Source organism: Heterodontus francisci, chromosome 2, assembly GCF_036365525.1.
Source record: "Heterodontus francisci isolate sHetFra1 chromosome 2, sHetFra1.hap1, whole genome shotgun sequence".
Taxonomy (NCBI): Eukaryota; Metazoa; Chordata; class Chondrichthyes; order Heterodontiformes; family Heterodontidae; genus Heterodontus; species Heterodontus francisci.
The window spans coordinates 15,947,366-15,969,722 of record NC_090372.1 but is presented as its reverse complement, the minus strand read 5'-3'; the positions used below and the strand labels follow the sequence as shown (position 1 = coordinate 15,969,722).

At 41.6% G+C, this 22,357-nt stretch overlaps 1 protein-coding gene across 2 annotated transcripts in view; it reads right to left on the bottom strand.

Annotated features, from left to right (window-relative positions):
- LOC137382639 (leucine zipper transcription factor-like protein 1) overlaps positions 1 to 22,357 on the bottom strand; it is a 68,534-nt gene that overhangs the window by 43,558 nt on the left and 2,619 nt on the right. For both annotated transcript variants that reach the window (XM_068054854.1, XM_068054845.1), the window contains exons 2-4: positions 16,264 to 16,388; positions 10,160 to 10,354; positions 613 to 670 (exon numbers count right to left, since the gene is read on the bottom strand). In XM_068054854.1, coding sequence (XP_067910955.1) covers positions 613 to 670; positions 10,160 to 10,354; positions 16,264 to 16,388 — 378 coding nt within the window. The remainder of the gene's footprint in view (positions 1 to 612; positions 671 to 10,159; positions 10,355 to 16,263; positions 16,389 to 22,357) is intronic.

Here is a 22,357-nt window from a genome sequence, read left to right as displayed (position 1 = left end):
TTAAACAAAAGAGAAATGCTGATGAGTTTCTTCATCATCTACATCAGAAGAGTTGAACCCAATGAAGTTGCTGTTGCTGTCACTGAGAAAATGTTCCAGAGAAATTCAGCTGTGCAGCGCCACTTCAATGATATCATTGAAGAATGCCGTGTGGGCCACTCAGGTAGCCTATGGTACTGCCTGCCCTCAGGGAATTAAGGTAAGTCTGTGAAGGTGCTACGCAAATGAATTCCCTCCCACCCGCCCCCATAATTTGGTCATTCAGACCACTGTTCTGTGTTATCATTTTCACACTGCCCCTTTTTCCTGTGTCCTTCAGGAAATGCAGTACTTGTGTTCTGTGCTGTCTGGTGTAATTCTGAACCCTTCTCTTTTGTAGATCCATTACAGCTTTGCCAACAATGCCCATGTCCCATGAATAAATTAAAAAAATTATCTGCAGTCTCTTGGGAGTCAAGCTACCTGCCTTTACTCACTGAAATTAAACAGCCTACAAGATTGCAGAAATATTGCAATAAACTTGGTACTGTACACCAGTTAAGAAATAGCTTAATTTTGATACATAAAACAAATAGATGAAACTTCTATTTACCAAATTCAAATTAAACTCACTTTCTTTCCTGAAGTAAATTCTGCCTTTTCAAATTCTGCCACTCGCTCCAAGAGTTCTCTGAAGTGAAATGAAAGGAAAAACACAAATTAGCAATAAAAACTATTCTTAGTTTTTTAAAAATTGGAGTAGCTGTGCTTTTAACAAAAGATTATATCAGATTTTTAAAAAGGTCTTTAAAAAAGCTTTAAAATAAAATGCCTATCATACATATACATAATGGGTTTTTATTAGTTAATACTATTCCTTATATTAAAAAAAATATTCGTTCAGGGGATGTGGGATAGGACAGCATTTATTGCCCATTTCTAATTGCCTTTGAGAAGGTGGTGGTGAGCTGCCTTCTTGAACCGCTGCAGTCCTTGGGGTGTAGGTACACCAATAGTGCTGTTAGGAAAGGAGTTCCAGGATCTTGACCCAGTGATGGTGAAGCAATGGCGATATAGTTCCAAAGCAGCAAGGAGTGTGACTTGGAGGGGAACTTGCAGGTGGTGGTGTTCTCCTGCATCTGCTGCCCTCGTCCTTCTAGGTGGTAGAGGTCATGGGTTTGGAAGGTGCTGCTGAAGGAGCCTTGGTGAGCTGCTGCAGTGTATCTTGTAAATGGTATATACGCTGCCACTGTGCGTCGATGGTGGAGGGAATGAATGTTGAAGGTGGTGGATGGGGTGCCGATCAAGCGGTCTGCTTTGTCCTGGCTGGTGTCGAGCTTCTTGCGTGTTGTTGGAGCTGCACCCATCCAGGCAAATGGACAGTGTTCCACCACACTCCTGATTTGTGCCTTGTAGATGGTGGACAGGCACTGGGGAGACAGGAGGAGAGTTACTCGCCGCAGAATTCCTAGCCTCTGACCTGTTCTTGTAGCCACAGCATTTATGTGGCTAGTCCAGTTCAGTTTCTGGTCAATGGTGAACCCCCCAGGATGTTGATAGTGGGGTATTCAGCGATGGTAATGCTATTTAATGTACTGAACATCAAGGGGAGATAGTTAGATTCCTTTGTTTGAGATGGTCATTGCCTGGCACTTGTGCAGCACAAATGTTATTTGCAAGGCACAAATGTTACTTGCCACTTATCAGCCCAAGCCTGGATGTTGTCCCGGTCTTGCTGCATCTGGACATGGACACTGAAGTCTGAGGAGTCACGAATGTGCTGAACATTGTGCAATTATCAGTGAACATCCCCACTTCTGACTTTATGATGGAGGGAAGGTTATTGATGAAGCAGCTGAAAATATTTGGGCCTAGGACACTACCCTGAGGAACTCCTACAGTGATGTCCTAGGACTAAGATGATTGACCTCCAACAACCACAATCATCTTCGTTTGTACTAGGTATGACTCCAACCAGTGGAGAGTTTTCCCCAATTCCCATTGACTCCAGTTTTGCTAGGGTTCTTTGATGTCATACTCAGTCAATGCAGCCTTGATGTCAAGGGCAGTCACTCTCACCTCACCTCTGGAGTTCAGCTCCTTTGTGCATATTTAGACCAAGGGGGTAATGAGGTCAGGAGCTGAGTGGCCCTGGCAGAATCCATACTGAGTGTCAGTGAGCAGGTTGTTGTTGAGCAAGTGGCGCTTGATAGCACTGTCGACGACGCCTTGCATCACTTTGCTGATGATTGAGAGTAGACGGATAGGGTGGTAATTGGCCGGGTTGGATTTGTCCTGCTTTTTGTGCACAGGACATACCTGGGCAATTTTCCACATTGCCGGGTAGATGCCAGTGCTGTAGCAGTACTGGAACAGCTGGCTAGGGACAGCTAGTTCTAGAACGCAAGTCTTCAGTACTATTGCCGGAATATTGTCAGGGCCCATAGCCTTTGCACTATCCAGTGCCTTCAGCTGTTTCTTAATATCACATAGAGTGAATCGGATTGGTGGAAGACTGACATCTGTGATGCTGGGGACTTCAGGAGCAGGCCGAGATGGATCATCCACTCGACACTTGTGGCTGAAGATGGATGCAATGCTTCAACCTTGTCTTTTGCACTGATGTGCTGGGCTCCCCCATCGTTGAGGATGGGGATATTTGTGGAGCCTCCTCCTCCTGTCAGTTGTTTCATTGTCCACCACCATTCATGACTAGATGTGACATGACTGCAGAGCTTAGATCTCATCTGTTGGTTATAGGATCGCTTAGCCCTGTCTATTGCATGCTGCTTCTACTGTTTGGCATGCAAGTAAATTGGTAGTGGCATGTCTCCTGTGTGACAATCAGGTGAGGAAGGGGTCTCAGGCTCCCCTTTCGCCCTTCTCTGGTTTGACCGCAACAGGGTTTATTCGTTTAACACAGTGATTTAGCTTAGCCCCCTCAGTGAGCCCTTGCTCACTGTTCCTCTAATATATTCGCAAATGAACCAGACAGGTTTTCTTGAGTTTAAACAAGAAAGATGTAAGTTTATTAATTTTATCACTCTAAACTGGTTAAAATTACTAAAAGAGGTTTGGCTCTTTCAAAGTCAATGGGTGTCGATGACAATCAACATTAACAAAACCATTCTAGGTAATTTAATCAGCGAGCACCCCCATTGTTCTGGCTAGACGGGATCACCTCCTCTGTCTCCCAGCTGGCCTTTGGCTTCTCATATGCAAATTGTGCGTGGCCATCTTAGCTGCTCTATTCTGCTTTTTAAAAATTATTTGTAGTAACGTCTAGTAAAAGTCTCAGGTAAAGTTCCAAACGTTCCATTTGGCATGTGGGTTTCCTTCAATGTGATATTGCTTTCTGCAAGTTGGAGGATGCACTGCTTTGTGATGACTGAAGTGTTATACCACACAGTGCATAATGCATTATCTATTGCCCTTTTACAGGCCCCAAGCCTCACCAGCACAAAGCTTATGCACCTTCCCAAATTATGTTTCCTAATCTTCTTCAAGCCGAATTTAGCATCTGTGGTGCCATCACCTTGCTCCCTCCACTCCCATAACATTAAACTGGCAGTAGCCTGGCCAGTGGTGAAACGGGATGGAAAATGGAGCATAACTTGGGCAGGGTAGGGAGGGGAGGTGGGTGTGATCAAAGAGTGATGCCCAACAGGGCAGCTAAAAATAAAGCACATCGGGATGATGGGAGGATACAAAACAGAGCACAGGGCCAGGTTGGGGCAGACACCTGAAAAGAACATGACAGGCAGGAGGAGGCCAGGCAGAACATGTCGAAGTGGAAGAGGAAGGCTAGTATTTCATCTGAGTTGTGAAGAGCACAAATACATGCTAATCGCAAGACTTTTTGTAGTGTTGCTTAGTTATTTGGATGTTTGGCCATTGCGACTGGGGTTTTGATGTGTAGATGCAGCAGACATTTGCTGAAAGGATTTGGGAGGTAGCCAAATGTGTTCAGAAAAACTTCATTAACACAGACCATCATCATCAGCTGGAATACCAAATAGGCAAACTACTTAGACATAGGCCTTTTCTCAAGAAAACAATAACTATCCGCCAGATATGTATTATACGAACTCAAATACACAGATACATGGCCCTGTTTTAAACAAGTTTTTCTTTCGGTTTTAAATACAATTTTAGACCATAATAGTTTGCCTTAGACTTCCTTCTGTAATCCTTCATAGCTACAGTTATGAAATAGAATGTAGGGTCTTGAGACGGGTGGCTGGAAAACTTGCCTGCTTCAGGCAGGTGGTCAACTATAAGAGCAAATCAGGGCTCTATGAAATACTTAGGATCCCAATTGTAACTGTAAGGCATAAATAGTTGCAGCCAACGTTGAGCAGCCTAACCAGCAGTCCGGAGCCCAAGTGGCCCCTTGGAAAAAGGTCAAAGGGTTTTCGACCACCTCTTAGCATTCCCCCAAATATTAACCAGCTCTGTATAGGAGCCAGCCCCCAACAAATGAGCTGAATTGAAGCACCGATTTGATATTGGCAGCTCACCAGCGGCATGCAAATGTGGCCTGTCGCTCAACATGGTATGGGTGATAGAACGGACGGGTGGTAGGTGCATTCTGCTGGTTGACTGTCAATTATATGCATTCAACATTAAAAATCAGCACCAGTATCTCTGCAAAGATTAGTGAAGGATTCAAATTACGTAAACATGCTTAAAATTCATGCCTTTTATTGAGAACAGCCATGCAAACTTTAATAATACAAAAATGACATAGTTCACAATAGCACAATTAAACCCATCTTAAAATGGTGTGCCTTTAAGTACCTTCTTTTGATTTTGGATACCTCAGCCTCTATCATTGAATTTGATGTTTCCCCCAGAATTATATTCTGTAGGCTGAAGGAAATGCTGCAGTCTGAACATATGCAATAAGCACCATTTCTCAAGTTACAATATCAGGAATTCTCAGCGCAAAGGAATGGTCTGCCACATAATGATTCAAAAGGATTTGAGTTTCTGCAGATGATTTGAAAGCAAGCTACAGAATTAATTTTTCAGCTAAAGTTTTGCATTTATTAACTACTTCATTTTTATTTCAGATAATGTATCAGTGGTGCTAGCCAGCCTCACACAGCTAGAAAATATAAATTTATCAACATTAACATCTTAGTTAATAACATATTTTGCTCTTCAGTTTCTTTTTCATGCTATAAAAGTTTTTCAGGGAAACATTTCAAAGACAAAAGCTAATTACAGGCAGCTCTGCTCCAAACGTGCAAATTAAAAACATTCTAAATAAATAATATAGCAGAGTGGCAATAAAAAAAAGTGAGACACTTAGCAACAGCAGAGCACATCAGGCATGCAGAGCAGCATTAAAAAAGGGAGAGCCGGCAGCAAAATAAACGCAGGGAAAACTTGAAGTGTGTCAATGTGGGGGAGGGGGGGGAGGGGTGAAATGACAGAGCAGAAGTATATAATTTATCAACTGTAATTTAGGTATAAACCAGACTATCAACTTTTACTATTTATTGGTAATCAAGTGATATTATTAGTTCTAGAAATAAATTGCTGCCAACAAAAAAATAAATAAAAATGGCAGGCAATGTGTCAGGACAGCAGTACATGTCAATCTGTGGGCAGTGGGTCTGTCCTGGATGACTACACCTATAGAGAATGTCTCTGCCTTCAGAGAGGAGGAAGGAATTTCTAGATAATTCATTCCAAAGCTCAGTCACACCTCAAAGATAAACACAAGTGGAGGAAGGGGAGTGAGAGTCAGTCAGCAGGCTACGGGGGACCTAGGGGCGGCACAGAAGGAGGTGCCACAGTCACTTGCCCAATCCAGCAGGTATAATGTACTTGCTACCTGTGGAGATAAGGATGAGGCTGCAGGGAGGATGGCCACAATGTTAATCATGGCACCATGGGTGAACAGGCAGGTTGTGGGGAGGTGGGAGGTCAAAATAGAGAAAGGAAGGTTGTAGTGATAGGAGATTTGACAATTAGCATCCTCTGTAGTACTGACCAAGAATTCGGGAGGGTATGTTGCCTACCTGGTGGCAGGGTAAAGGATAGCTCAAAGCAACTGAGGAGGTACTTGGAAAGCAAGGCAGAAGATCCAGTTGTTGTAGTCAATATGGGAACCAATGGCATTGTAAAAAATAAGGCAGAGCTCATGCTAAAGGAATATCAGGAGCTAGGAACTCAATTAAAACAAAGAATCTCACAGAACTATGAAGTGAAGTTATCAAAGATTTTAAAAATAAGTAGGAAAGCATTCTACAGGCAAATAAATAACAAAACAAAAATCAGGATAAGAACAGGACCACTAAGTGATGCACAAGATAAACTCTGAGTAATGAATGAAATGGCAGAAATACTGAATAGTTAATTTGCCTCAGTTTTTAACAGTCAGACTAAAAAGGTGGCCATGAGATTAGAAGGATGAATCAAAAAGGATATCAAGAAATTTAAGATAGAAAGCAGTGGTTCAAGGTAGTTACTCAGGTCGGCAGTGGTGCTTCACAGAAATCACTGGGACCACTGTTGCTCATCATTTACATGAATGATTTGGACTGGAGAATTGGAAGTACAATATCAAAATTGGCAGATAACACCAAATTGGGAGCATAGTTAATTGAGTAAAACGGTGACAAAATATTAAAATACATTGGTCCAGATTTTGCGGTCAGCAGTGAAGCAATGCGCTTGCCACTAACCCCGAAGATCTAGCGATCTCTGTGGCTTGGTTTTCTTTCCTGAAAGCAGTTTAAATCTGGTGCCAAGTCAAGGAGATTTCCAGGCATGCAGCAACAGTGATGTCAGCAAGCAACTAATCACACTGAAGAATTCACACACAGCAAACCAGGAAGTTAAAAGCACTAATATCCTTCACTTGGCAGATCAGAAGTCAAGCAAGGACAAGGATAAGACGCAATCAGGACTCAGTGTGGGGTGGCATACAAATGGCTGAGTTTTCGACAAGGTGCAGATTATTGGAGGATAGGGGCTTAGCAAAGAAAACATTGAAGTAGTCAAGCCTGATGTTTAATTATGTTAAACTTGTATAGGATCCTGGTCAGGCCACACCTAAATTTTAAGATAGCAAAATAAATGATTATGATTCGATCAAGATAGAAACTAAAATAAAGACAAATAAACCAAAGATATTTTAAAATGTGGAATTTATTATGGAGAAATTTGATATTCCACAAATATAAAATCAGCTCCTCAGGGCCAGTGAGAGTGGTTAGCAGCAATTATCAAGTTAGTACTTCACTAAAAAACTAGTAACACCTCATTCAACTAGGTATAACTTTTTCAAAAGTTTTTACAGCAAGACCAACAGCACAGTTCTGGTCTCCACATTACAAAGGAAATAAATAACTGGAGAAGTGCAAAAAACCAGAACTAAGACGGTACAGGAAAGACTGAACAAGGTGGGGCTCTTTTCTCTAGAAATGCGGTGACCTGAAAGAGGCCTTTAAAATTATGCTGGGGTTTGATAGGGTAGACATAGTGAGATTGTTCCCACTTCTGGGGGATCTAAAACTAGGAGTCACAAATACAAGATAGTCACTACCAAATCCAATAAGGATTTACTCAGTGGTGAGAATGTGGAACTCATGGAGTGGTTGAGGCATATAGCATGGGTGCAATTAAGAGGAAGCTAGATAAGTACACGAAAGAGAAAGGAATAGAAGTATATATTGATAGCGTGAAATGAAGTAAGATGTGAGGAAGCTCATGTTTAGTATAAACACCAGCACAGATTTGTTAGGCCAAATGGCCTGTTCCTGTAAAATTCAAAGTAATTCTTTGTAGAGCCTGTGAGAGTGATATAATACAAAGGAAAGGAATTTTGGATTTTTTTTTGAGCAAGAATCTTTCAGATGAAAATTAATCAGCCTCTTACTGACCCTACAATGCTACCAAAAACCCTAGATCATCAGACTACCAGTGCTACCAAGCCCAACACTCAGAGCTTCTAAATGTTAGGCTCCTCACTGACTATCTTGCTGGTCTTTCTAAAAAGGAGACATTAAATTTACTATATATGTTCTTTTCCATAACAGCTTACTGATTTACAGTTTACACAGAAAGATGGAACAGCAATATCTGATATGAAAATCCCAGATACCATGTAGTAAAAATGCAATCTGACTTATTCAGTCACTGTACACCAGTGGCTGTTTTTACATGACATATTATCTTATTGCTATATGACAGTCATTAATACTATAAAAAGTTTATGTATTCACTAACTTCCTGTCATACTTCAGAGATCATATACTGTCTAACACTTGGAGGGCGAGAATGAACAAAGCCTGGCATTTGGAATCTACGAACTATCCAGCAACAGAACATACTGGACATACAGTTTTGGCTGTTTCCCCGGGGTTTCTGCAAATCTCCCAACGTTAATAAACACCTTAACACCCACCCCTCTCCTGTGCTGCAAAATACTAGGTACCTATCATTCAGGTTGGTACACTTTGCCTACCATTTTGGTGTGCATCAAATTCACAATAATCTAATTTCTGTCACACTTAATTCTCCTCAATTCAAATCTTTATTGACTGTTCGGATTCATGCCAGTTCACTAATTAACAACTCATAATTATATTATATGTAAATTTCTTAAAAGTGAGAGCGTAGGTAAAGTCACTAAAAATGCCAACAATTTGGATTTGTTAAAAAGTGGCAAAAATTGCAAAAGGAAAGAAGCAATGATTAAAAAATTGGTTATGCCATAAATAAAGTATTATATGCAGTTTTGGACATTCTATTATAGAAAGAATATGAAAATCTCAGAAAGCATACAGCTTAAATTGACTATGATAACTGCAGGGATAGGAGATCAGCTGAGGATGGGCTTGGTAAACTAGGACTCTTTCACTGAAACAAAGAAAGCAAAGAGGAGTAAAAACAAGAAATGCTGGAACCACTCAGCAGGTCTGGCAGCATCTGTGAAAAGAGAAGCAGAGTTAACGTTTCGGGTCAGTGACCCTTCTTCGGAACTGTCCCGAAACGTTAACTCTGCTTCTCTTTTCACAAATGCTGCCAGACCTGCTGAGTGGTTCCAGCATTTCTTGTTTTTATTTTAGATTTCCAGCATCCGCAGTATTTTGCTTTTATTAAAGCAAAGAGGAGACCTGGTAAAGGTTTTTAAAATTCTGATGGGTGATAGGTGATTAGAGAAAGACTCACTCTATGGCCAGCTTAAATTGTTGATTCCTCACCATTGACACCCCAATCAATTTAAAGTTATCAAAATGAGGAGACATTAGGAGCAATTCAAGACAGTTGTTGAAGAATGGAATATTTGCCACAGAAGCCATTGAATCTTTTAGGAGAAAACTGAATAAACACTTGAAGCAGAGGAAGTCACAATGCTAAGAGCAGAGTGTGCGATAGTGGGATCAGTTTTGGTTTCCTCTAGCAAAGAGCTGGCATGGAAATAATGGGTTTCCATGATTCAAACAGATCACTCAAATTTTCTTATCCACATTTTTTGACCTCAACTACAAGTTAAAAATCAGGTACTTCCTGTAATGGAGGTATTAAAAAGGCTTATTTCACAAAACATGATTAAACTTACCTATAACATTACTTGTGTGTTTGAGTTTGTTCATTAATGTTTTTATATGAGGCTTCAGCCTCTCTCAAAAACCTGGGCTTAAAGTTTATTATGTAGACCCAAGCTACCACTATTAGCTCCTCTGAAATGACACAATCTAAGCATGCACAGTATTGTCTAACATTTATCAGGCGGACCGTCTCAGCAAGACTGACAAGCTGATTCACAACTGAATGGGTACACTCTCCTCGTGGTGCAAAGGCAGTTTTAAGTGTCGCCAATAAGTACTGAAGCGAAGTATGCATTAAACAGCTCTGCCATAATACTTGCACCATGTTCTTTTTCGACTGACCCCAAATGATGCTGTTTTCCCCAATATATTTATAGAAACCTTTTCTATTCCTTTTTGGTTGTAAATATTTTTCATACACCTGCTTAGCTATCATTTCCTTTCTCTTTATTTCCATTTACTCATTACAGTAAATCTCTCAATTCTGTTTTGTGTCACTCATTTTAGATTTGTCCCACATTTTTATTTAGCCTAATGTGCAAAAAATTGGATGCCTTTTTTTCATACCTATATTAATATACCTGCACTTTTACAAAATTTAAATGATTCACCTGTTTTCCAGATCAGAGATGTCTGTTTGTAACTTCAGATACCATTTCTCAGCCTGACAGAACAGCTGACGCAGAAGCAGCACGTTAGTGTAAGCTGTGTTGATGAGCTCAGACTCTACCTCACTGTGGACCACAACCTTCAGTCCATCTAGCATTTCTGCCACTTCATCCACAGTGAATGTGTCCTCAGTCAGTCTGGTAGTTACAAAAAAATAAGATGGTTAGAATACAGTGTATTTCCAATTCATTAAACATCAACTGTCCTTCATTATATTTTTCTTCTACAATAAAAGCCATTTAATTTTCTATCACATTTTCCGCCTCCACCATAACAATGAACATTCTCCAGTTAAGATGATAGGAAAAGTAGGATGCTCAAACTTTTTCCAATGCCAAATTTGAGACAGCTGCTAGAAGAAGCAGATTCCACTTGGTATTTCTGGGCAATATGACTGAACTCTGAGCTCCATGGAGAGCCGGCATGGACTCAATCGGGCTGGGACCGATTGGCCTCGTTCTGTGCTGTAAATGACTATGACTTTAGAACCTGCCTAGAAGGGGGAAAATTGTAGGGGCAAACTGACATCATCAATGTGTCATTCTTGTTTTCAGTAAGGGAAGCCATATAATATTGACACTCAGATGGCATGTACGGTCATCTGGAGTTCTCAAAGCTGTTGCCTGATCCTTATGCACTCCTTCTCCTTCATGACAGAATCAAGCAACAAGTCTGGTAGGAGAGGTTATCCTCCCCTTCTACTTTTCCAGTTTTGATTTAGCATTAGCTCAACTTTCTCTTGTTCAAATGCCAATTAATGCATTTTTTACAAAATAAATTGTTCTCAGCATCTGGACAATTGCCCATCCTTAATTGTCTTGAAGTGGCGGTGGTCACTTTCCGTGGACCACCGCCATCCTTGGGGTGATGTTACTCCCACAATGATGTTAGGTAGGAAATTCCAGCTTAGTGACCTATCGACAATGAAGGAACAGTGATATATATTCAAGTTAGGACTTGGAGGAAACTTGAGGAAAGGGTGTTCAAGACATTGCTCCACAACGTTCTCGGTGGTAGAGGGAGATGCTGTTGAAGTAATCTTGGTACGTATTTACAGTGCATCCTATAAATAGTCAATGCAGTAACTATAGTGTGCCAATGGTGGATGGGATAGATATTGATTTGAGTCGAATATGCACTAATCAACCAAATTGCTCCACCGCGGATGGTGTCAAGCTCCCTAAGTGTTGGTGTGGCTTCATCATCTACGCAAATGGTGAATATTCCATCAAACTCCTTACTTGCAACTTGCGGTTGATGAAATTGCTCCTAGGGGTCAGGTAGTGAGCCATTTTCTGCAGAGAAAATAGTCTCTGCCCTGCTATTCTATCTACAATGGTTGGGCCAGTTCAACTTCTGATCAAGGCGGGGAGACTCAGCAATAGTAATACTGTTGAAGGTGAAGACAGATGACTGGGCTTTGCCCTGCTTCATTATCAGAATTTCCAGCATTCTCCATTTTCCCATTCCCAATGTTTGTTGCTTTTTTTAAAAAAAAACACAAGAAGTAACTCTGTCCTACATAACTGTTTTCACAGGGTTTCTAAGAATTAGGAAAGTTAGCTGGACATAGAAAATGGATTTACAAAATTCTAAGGATCCACAAAGCATTAATTCCCCTGTTTTCTCCCAAGATGCTACCTGACCTGCTGAGTGTTTCTAGTACCTTCTGTTTTTCTTTGACATTTCTACAATCTGCAGATTTTACTTTTTGTTTATGATGGATTTATAGGGCAGAATTTTAATGGAGCTGAACCTCTCACTGACCCAATGTGGGAGCCAGCAGCAGGTGGGAACCTGATTCTTCATGAAGGGGGCTTTGCCATGGCAGTTTATCTCAGGTTTCCCGACCAATCACAGAGTGCAGGTGTGACGACCTGCACCAGACAATAGAGGGATTTCTGTTTAAAGGGACCCCAGTAGGCGCCAGAATGGCTCTATTGTTGTTTATTTAGACTTCATCAACCCGAAGAATGAAAGTGCAACAAGGGAAGGCTGTCCCCGATTCTCTGACTCTTCCCTTCAGGTCATGGCACAGGCTGTGAGATGAGCGTGGTCCCTCGCAGCTGGATTCAGCACTGCAAGAGGTTCAATGACCTCGAGGGCAGGAAAGGCGAATGGCATCCCACATTCAGAGGCCAACCCCCACACTCTCAATTCCCCTGCATTCTCCTGCAAAGCTCCACTCATTCTGCTCAAGGCATTTCCTTATATCCTCATCCGAACACCCAACATTAACACTCACCCTCACCTTATTGCCATCTTGCAACCATCCTTCAATCACTCTCCACAAATGCTGTCATTCCAACCTCTCCAAGCAATCCATTTGTAAGAATTATAACTCTCAGCTTTCTTTCCTTGCAGGAGAGAGTGCTGAACTCCAAGCAGAGGCAGAGAACTAGTGATGGCCCTGCAGCGATAGCCACCCTCACAGCTGTGGAGGAAGCTGCCATGGAGATTGGAATGGTGGTGGAGTGTATGGTCATTGTCAAGGAAGATGGGGACTCCCAGATACCTGGTCACAGAATTACGTTTCACACCACCACATGGCACATACAATCAAAAATACAATACTGAGATGTGAGCATCTGCACAATGATGATTTTGATCCCTTTGCCCATGTCTGTTCTAATTCACGTCTTTCATCTCTCACAGGTATTTCAAGCGTGATACAGGAGCTGGAGTAGGAGGCCAAGGAGTCCTCAAAAGGAGTTTGTGCACTCTGAGGAAGCACCATCACAGGACTTATGCACCCTTCCCCCAGTGTGGATGCACACACATTGGTGGGACCTCCAAGGGTGGGTGTCACATGGTGAGATACACATCACAAGTGAGCAGTAGCAGGTGTTGGGAGACTGGAACAACATTGGTGAGTCCCCGTCAGTAGGCGCAAGACACTCCAAGCTGTGCTCAGCTGGACGCAGATGCTGATCCTTGGAGGTCATCCATGAACAGGACAATTCTGGAGCAGCAACAGAAAATGTGTGAGGCTCTGTCAGTATTTCCAGAGGCACTGCACACCCTTAGAGAGTTTGGCAGAGTCCATCTTGACCATGAGTGCCATATCTCAGGCCTTTGCGCTGATGTTCCCATCCATGGAGGAATAGCCACCTGTATGGAGCACTAGACGTGGCAGGCAACTGACTGCATGCTGACTCTAATCAATGGCCTGCACAGTTTGCCACTTTAATTACGATGGAGGAAAGCCTTGCCTTGGCCATTCAGCCCCTCAATGAAATTCAGCAACTCTTGGTAGCAGGAAAGTGCAGATGGGCCATGAGAGGGAAGATGAAGAAAGGGCATAAAAAATGGGTACTCTGCTCATTTCTCATTCTTTGCCCCCTTCTCCCCCCCCCCCCCCACCATCTCCACGCCCCATCAGAGCCCCACGTGCTGTCTCCTGCCCCTATGACTGCAACTGCCCCAGCACAGATGCAGGTGGGGCAGTTTTTGCAGAGCCATTATGGGTTCCAAAACCTGAGGACATCCACCATAGGCATCTCAGCTGTCAGAGCAGGGAACAAGCAGCCTGCCTCCAGCTCTACTGAAGCCACAGGAGTGGCACTATGTAGAACAGGAAAAAATAGAGAGATTTTTTATTAGGACAATGGGCGATTATAACAATGTCATCGTTTTTGAAAATATAAATAAATCATGCACTTTAATTCAAGTCTCTATTGTTTAGACATTGTCATTGTTGTCTTCTTCCTTCCAAATGGACATTAGTCTTAAGGAGGATTGTATGACCAGAGTGGAAGATGAGCAAAGGGTGTGAACGAAATGGAGGGATTTTTGACTGTGAGAATGAAATATACTGGGGGGGGCGGTTCAGCATTGTTGTGCCATTAGGCTTCACATACTCAGGTTATCTGAACCACGTGTGGATGAGTCCCTCGTGCACTTCTCTGGCAGCTAGGTGAGCAGCTGCAAGCCCCCTGCCCACATCAGACTCCTCATCCTCCTCCAAGGGTGCAGAGTGGTCCTCACCTTCCTCCTCCTGCAGCTCTATTCCTCTCTGCAGCGCTATGTTGTGCAAGGCACAGCAGACCACAACCATTCTGGATACCCTTGCTATTGCATACTGGAGGGTATCCCCAGATCTGTCCAGGATGCTGAATTGCATCTTCAGCAACCCAATGGTTTGCTCATTGAGCACTCTTGTGCTCATGTTGCTCTGGTTTTATGTTTCCTCTGCATCTGTGGCAGGGATCCTCACTACTGTCTCCATCCACGTTCTGAGATGTAGCCCTTATTTCTAAGAAGCCACCTGCTGACTCTGGAGGCATGAAGACCTGTGGGAGATGTGACTGGCGCAAAATGAAGGCATCATGGAAGCTTCCAGGATATCTTGCACAGACCAGTGGACACATACAAGCTGAACAAGCAACTTACTATGAAACCCTGCGCCTCCTGAGATACTGCTGTTCAGTCATGGCGAGAAAACTGATCCGCTGCCTGTATACTGTGTTGGGGATATTTTTATTTATTTTTTATTTCGAGATACAGCACTGAAACAGGCTCTTCGGCCCACCGAGTCTGTGCCGACCATCAATCACCCATTTATACTAATCCTACACTAATTCCATATTCCTACCACATCCCCACCTGTCCCTATCACCTACCTATACTAGGGGCAATTTATAATGGCCAATTTACCTATCAACCTACAAGTCTTTGGCATGTGGGAGGAAACCGGAGCACCCGGAGAAAACCCACGCAGACACAGGGAGAACTTGCAAACTCCACACAGGCAGTACCCAGAATTGAACCCAGGTCGCTGGAGCTGTGAGGCTGCGGTGCTAACCACTGCGCCACTGTGTCGCCTCCTTTGAGCTGGAGCTCTGTGTCCATCCACTCTGTCCTGTAGAATGGCATATGGCTGAAGAAAAGGCAGCTGCTGCTGTTGTTGTAGCTCCTGTTGTCGCTGGTGCAGCTCCTCCTGTTCTTCATCAAAGTCCAAAGAAGAACTGAATAAGCTGATCCCATGCTGCAATGAAGGCTGACAACAAGGAAGTACAGAACAAGGTGACCTCCAATTGTTGAAAATCACCTGTAAAGCAGTGACAGAACACTCTTGGAACAAGCACTGTGAGCAAAAGCCTTTCACCTAGTCAAGGAACCAACTGTGCTATTTCAGTCTTTAAAGGTTTTCCAGCCTGTCAATTTCACAGAGCCATCTATCCTTGCAGCGTTCTCACCTTGTTGACCCTGGCAAGTTTCACACAGCTCAAGAAACCCATGCACTGGCTGTTAAAACTGAATGCTGGTTAAATTTACAAGTAATTGCCTCTTAACATAATCAAACGACAAACCCGACATCCCCATGAGGGTTTCCATGCACCTCCAAACAAGCACAGGTTAAAAGGTGGAAGTGAGCAGGATCATGTCGGGTTTCCGACAAGCCAGTATTTTTTGCTGATTGAAACCTCTTCCTGTACTGGAACCCACCCCAGTATTAAATGTTAAAATTCCACCCATAATGTCTGATTGAAACAAGTTACAAGAAGCCACGTGTTCAGATACATTCCACGGTCAGTAAGGAGGAACAATTAAAAATCTTTCTCAGGGGTAGATAATAGCAAATGACTCCACAGATATTGGTTAACAGCATAAAATTGTCCATAGTGGGGCACAAATTGGGAATTTCAACCAGAAGGTACAAAAGTAGTGAGGAAAACAGAAAACTAGTGCAACAGAAAACATTTTTCTAAGGTTAATGTTAAGGTATAGTATAGGCCACAATATAAGGGGTTTTACTCTGCCATGCTATACCTGATGTGTGAGGAAAATTTATACTGACACTAGGTGCCCATAAATGGAAAAATATTGTTTCCCGACATTTTTATCTTGATAGCCACAAAAAATCAAAATTATGCTTTGTTTGTATTTATCAAACTTCTAGTGTCACACCTTTTAAAGCACCATGATGATTAACATTTTGCATCTGCACACACTGGCAACTATGAGCTGATTAGCAATTGAACATGATGTCAAATCAGTAATTCACTAATTCTTCTTACCAGCAGCCTATAAAAGTGATACTCACCGACTGTCCGTCAGATCTTGAAAGCAGGAATCTACAGTTTTCAGTCTTAGTGCCCTTTTTGAACGAGCAAAGCGCATGTAGTTGATTATTTCATTCTGATGGTGTTCATTTAACCCCAGTTCAGCCTGAGAAAAATATGCAATGTTTAGTCAGGGGGTCCTAATGACAGCATCCTAAATACTATTTATCAGTTCCAAGAGTGCAAATAACCTAATTCAATTTCCTCACAACCATGGGTTTTAATAACTCTTCTCTCAACTAATTTATCAAAGTTCATTGAATATATTTTCTAAGTCAACTGAAATGGTAAAAGCTGAGTCTAATTTTTTTTTTTAAAAGGAGCACCAGTGGTTACACACTTTTCATCCCTGCAGCATTCCTTTCTTTAACTCAAGTCTCAACACTGAGCACAGGAAGTTCATTGGAATTTCAAGGGCACTCACAGCCAAGTCCAACCAAACATGGCTGATATTTGCCAGCATTAACCTTGCAATAACAATAGCCATTCTCGTGATGCCAAGGTGATGTCTCACCTAGAGTGAGACGACTTAACCTGTTACAGAAGATGGAATCATGTTATGAAAGTACTTCCATTTTAAATTTTTTTTTTGAGGACTTGTGTTAAAACTGAAAAGATTCTACGGATGCGTTTTATTTTCACCAAGTTCACTTGCAATGTTGTTTGAAAATAACCTGTGCTGGTTTAACCTCAATAAACAACAAAAACCTTGGTGACCTGGGGAAGATGCTTACAGAGAAGTCACATGTCAAGGTTTATGGAGGTCAGGAGGTTGACCTTCTGTTTTGGGGTTTGGATATTTTTTCAGTTCAGTTGGGGTGGTAACTTGTTTTGAGGACAAGTTGGTGTTCTGCCTGCCAAGGAAAAAGAAACCACCCATGTCACTTCTTTCTCTACCTCTTTGAAGAAACCCTGCAAAGATCTAGTGTGGGACAGCTAAAATCCCTGGTGCTGAATCTCTCCAGAGAAGCTGGAAAAACCTGCCAGATTAATTCTCAATGCCGCCTGAAAATAACTGCTTTAGAAAAGATCCCAGTGACCTGTCACCATATACCCGGATGCCAGATCAAAAGAGAGGATTGACATCTTTCCAAATCTTCTCTTTTTTTGTTCAAGAATTAGTAAGTATTTGGCCAAAGTATTCTTTTTTGTATTTTTTGTAACAGACTTCTGCTGAGAGAATTTCTGTATTTTTTTCCGTGTGCATATGAGTTTGTGCGCGGGGGATTTTAAAAGGGAACGTTCACATTTCAATCTGTGTGTTAATGCTTTGTTTCATTATAGGATAAGGCTTGTATTATAATAAACTGATAATTTTGTTGTTTAATAAAGAAACCTGGGTTTAGTTTAGTGATACAGCACTGAAACAGGCCCTTCGGCCCACCGAGTCTGTGCCAACCATCAACCACCCATTTATACTAATCCTACACTAATTCCATATTCCTACCACATCCCCACCTGTCCCTATATTTCCCTACCACCTACCTATACTAGGGGCAATTTATAAAGGCCAATTAACCTATCAACCAGCAAGTCTTTGGCATGTGGCACCCGGAGGAAACCCACGCAGACACAGGGAGAACTTGCAAACTCCACACAGGCAGTACCCAGAATTGAACCCGGGTCGCTGGAGCTGTGAGGCTGCGGTGCTAACCACTGCGCCGGCCCGGGTGGTGTAGTTTATTCTGGGATGAAGAGTAGAACGTATGATTGACCGCATCGGTAACTGGGTAAACATTTAAATATATGTTTTGACCTGTGGAGAAGTGAAATTAGAAAAGGCAGTGCACTCCTCCCACCTCGGTCGTAACAATCAAAACTGGGAAGATTCTAATTCATATGGCTCAGTTCTGCACCCTGAGGTATAATTATTAAGATATTAGAAGGAAAGTTGTTAGACTTCTACATTATTTAACCCACTGGTCACTTTACATAGCATAACATTGCTAATCAGAATGGTTGCTGGGAACGTGGACAAAGGATTATCATTTATATCTATATTTGACTGTTTTAAATCAGTCTGAATATTTTTTATTGTTCCGAAATCCTTTGCCATTTTTGCCAAATAGAACATTTCTTGTCCACATTTCAAATTTCGTTTTCCAATTTGCAGAAAAAGCTAATTTTTTAAAAATTAAAATGTATCTGACATTTATTCCTTAATCTATTGTCTCAACTGGCCTAGATTCTTTAGCATCTCATTAACCTCTGATATGCTAGTTGCCTGGCAACATAGTTTAGTGTCATTACCAAATTTTGTATCAATATATATTAAGAAAACACTCCTCTAGGTGGTTCAAGAAACAGTGAAAAGCAGAAAACTAGAACCAACCCTGATAGATCACCAATGGTCACTTCTGCCCAACACCAACCAGCGTGTTTTACATTGCCTCTTCCCATCACTGAGTTTTCAATCCTCTTGCCAATTTGCCATTAATTCCACACATCAGAATTCTTCCTTAAAAGCCTCAAATGTGTCACTTTATTGCATGCTTTCCAAAAATCCAAGTAAACTACAACTACTGGACTGCTTTCATAGCTTCATCTAGTAATTAATTTTTTAAAATGACTCAAAATACATAGTATGGAAAAAGTTGAAAAGATAGCGTAACAATGTGGTCAGAGACCCTGCATCAGAAAGTGAAAAGAATGCAAGGTCAACCTCTTTATAGGACAGAACAAAACTGAGGGGAATGAGTAAAAAGATAACGGGTAAGAGTGCAGAAACACTAACTGCTGATACAAAGAAGCAGCTTCTGGATTTACAAGATCATTAACTTTTTTTATAGTTAGAAAAAAGTTTTTTTTTAAAAGCTATATGTAATGCAAAGGTCATCTCAGCCAGACTGTGAAAAGGTAATAGAATAAAACAAGGCAAGCAAAATAGATAATAGAAGAGAACAAAGTGGAACATGAATGGAAAAAAACAAAGGGTTGAGATTAAGTCTGAAAGTAGTAAAGGTTCAAATGAGAGCACCACAGCATGACCATGAGGGATGCAAAATACTGACCCAGAATTTGCTAGAGTAGGGCACTGTGAGTTGGATCTTTTTCCTCACCTTTCCATTCCAATTAATTTTGCGCGCAAATGTTTAGAAGTGCAAGCTGATAGTGGTGAGGTCAATGGTGCATCTGTGATCTTAGTAAATGACTGGAACAACAGTCTACTGCCCTAACCAATGAAATTTAAGGATTGAGAAAGAAACAGAATGAACAAGAGGGCAGGAAATAGGTGAAATAGAGTCAAGTTGGTTACAGAAAGAGAAATAGAGAGTGAAAGAAAGATTGGATTAATAAAGAGAGAGAAAAAGCACCCAGAAAGGAAAAGCAAGAAAAAAAATTAAAATTTTCAAATCCTCCAGGAACAATTTGCCACCTGCAGGGGTGAGACAACACAATTCCACTGAAGAGGAAAGATTTGCAGGACTCTGGGGAAAAGGCAGGGGAGTGGGACTAGCTGAGCTGCTCTTGCAGAGAGCTGACATAGACCGGATGGGCTGAATGGCCTGCTTCTGTGCTGTAACCAATCTATGATTCTATTCTATGATTTCAATTGTTCCCTTTTTGGGCCTCTGAGGTTGAGTACCATTGCAGGGGCATTAAAAGGCTCCTTAGCTCCTAAAGAGCAGCCCTAACTTTCTGCGGCATATTTAATTTACATTACACAGCCTGGAACTACCTTCATGGACACAACCCAGAAGTTAGATCCAAAAATGCACCCATTCCTGCACTCAGTGTGCCAATGTCAGATTTCCTGCGAATTAGGGCCCAAGGAAACACCAAAATCAAAACATTTTTCTTCAAGTTTCAACTTATTTATCCACCATTCATGCACAGCAGACACAATATGCAATAGGGGAAGTTTTTCATATTTTAAAGTGACTTACACAGTTGCCAGACAAATGCAAAGAAACAAAAACGGTGTAGGGAAATTGCAATGCTACACCAGTAATTTGACTGCTTTATATTACACCCAAAAACCTGGTTATAATTTGAAGAAAGCTTCTGGGCAAGCATAATTGCAAGGAACTCGCGTATTAGGTTCTGTAGTTTGGGGGCAAGGCCATATTACTGGCTTTCAGGTGGAGGGATCGATAGAACTTAGGAACATAGGAGCAGGAGTAGGCCATTCAGCCCATCGAGCCTATCGCCATTCAATATGATCATGGCTGATCTTCCACTTCAATGCCTTTTTCCCACACTATCCTCATATCCCCTATGTCATTTGTATTTAGAAATCTGTCAATCTCTGCTTTAAACATACTCAATGACTGAGCTTCCACAGCCCTCTGGGGTAGAGAATTTCAAAGATTCACAACCCTCTGAGTAAAGAAATTTCTCCTTAAATCTTTCCCAAGTGGCTTCCCCCTTATTTTGAAATTGTGTCCCCAGTTCTAGATTCCCCAACCAGGGAAACATCTTGGCCGCAACTACCCTGTCTCTCCCTTTAAGTATTTTGTAGGTTTCAATGAGATCACCTCTCATTCTTCGAAACTCTTCTCTTCATAGGACAGTCCCGCCATCCCAGGAATAAGTCTGATGAACCTTTGTTGCACTCCCTCTATGGTAATAATATCTTTCCTAAGGTAACACAGTACTTCAGGTGTGGTCTAACCAAGATTCTATACAATTGAAGCAAGATGTCACTACTCCTGTACTCAAATCCTCTTGCAATAAAGGCTAACATACCAATAGCCTTCTTAACTGCTTGCTGCACCTGCATGTTAGCTTTCAGTGAGTTATTGACAAGGATACCCAGATTCCTTTGTACATCTACACTTTCTAATCTCTTACCATTTTAAGAAATACTCAGTACATCTATTCCTCCTACCAGAGTGGATAATCTCACATTTTTCCACATTATATTCGAACTGCCACGTTCTTGCCCACTCACTCAGTCTGTCCAAATCCCCTTGTAGCCACTTTGCATCTTCCTCATAATACACATTCCCAACTAGTTCTGTGCCATCCACAAACTTGGAAATACTACATTTGGTCCCCACATCCAAATTATTGATATTTATTGTGAACAGCTGGGGCCTAAGCACTGATCCCTGCGGTACCCCACTAGTCACAGCCTGCCAATGCGAGAATGACCCATTTATTCCTACTCTCTGCTTTCTGCCTGTTAACCAATCCTTAATCCATACCTGTATATTACCTCCTATCCCTTGTGCTTTAATTTTGCTAACCAACCTCCTGTGGGGGACTAAAAGCCTTCTGAAAATCCAAGTATACTACATCCACCAACTCCCCGTTATCAATTCTGTTAGTAACATCCTCAAAAAACTCCAACAGGTTCGTCAAACATGATTTCCCATTCATAAATCCATGTTGACTATGCCCAATCAGATCATTATTATCCAAGTGTCCATTTATCACATCCTTTAGAATAGATTCAGGCATTTTCCCAACGACTGATGTAAGGCTAACAGATCTGTAAATCTCTGTTTTTTCTCTCTCTCCCTTCTTAAATAGTGGGATGACATTTGCAACCTTCCAATCTGCAGGAACCACTCCAGAATCTATAGAATTTTGGGACTTGGATAATAATGATCATCAATGCATCTACTATCTCCATAGCTACCTCTTTCAATAACCTGGGATGTAGAATATCAGGTCCTAGGGACTTAGCAACCTTCAGCCCCATTAATTTCTCCAATACAACCTTCTTACGAATACTAATTTCCTTCAATTCCTCATTCCCCCTAATCCCTTTATCAGTTTCTTCATCCCCCTTTGCTGTATTCTAAAATCCTCTCAATCCTCAGGTTTACTACTGTTCCTGGCAACTTTATAGGCCTTTTCTTTTAATCTTATACAATCCTTAACTTCCTTTGTTAGCCATGGTTGACTGCCATGACTCTTAGGGATTTTGTGCCTTGAAGGAATGTATAGTTGCTGTAAACTATGTAACATTTCTTTAAAGACTATCCATTGTCTACGTACTGTCATACCTTATTGTAATCCACTTCAGCCAATTTGCCCCTCAGACCGTCATAATTTGCTTTGTTCAAATTTAACACCCTGGCTTCAAATTGAACTACTTCACTTTCAAACATAATGTAAAACTCC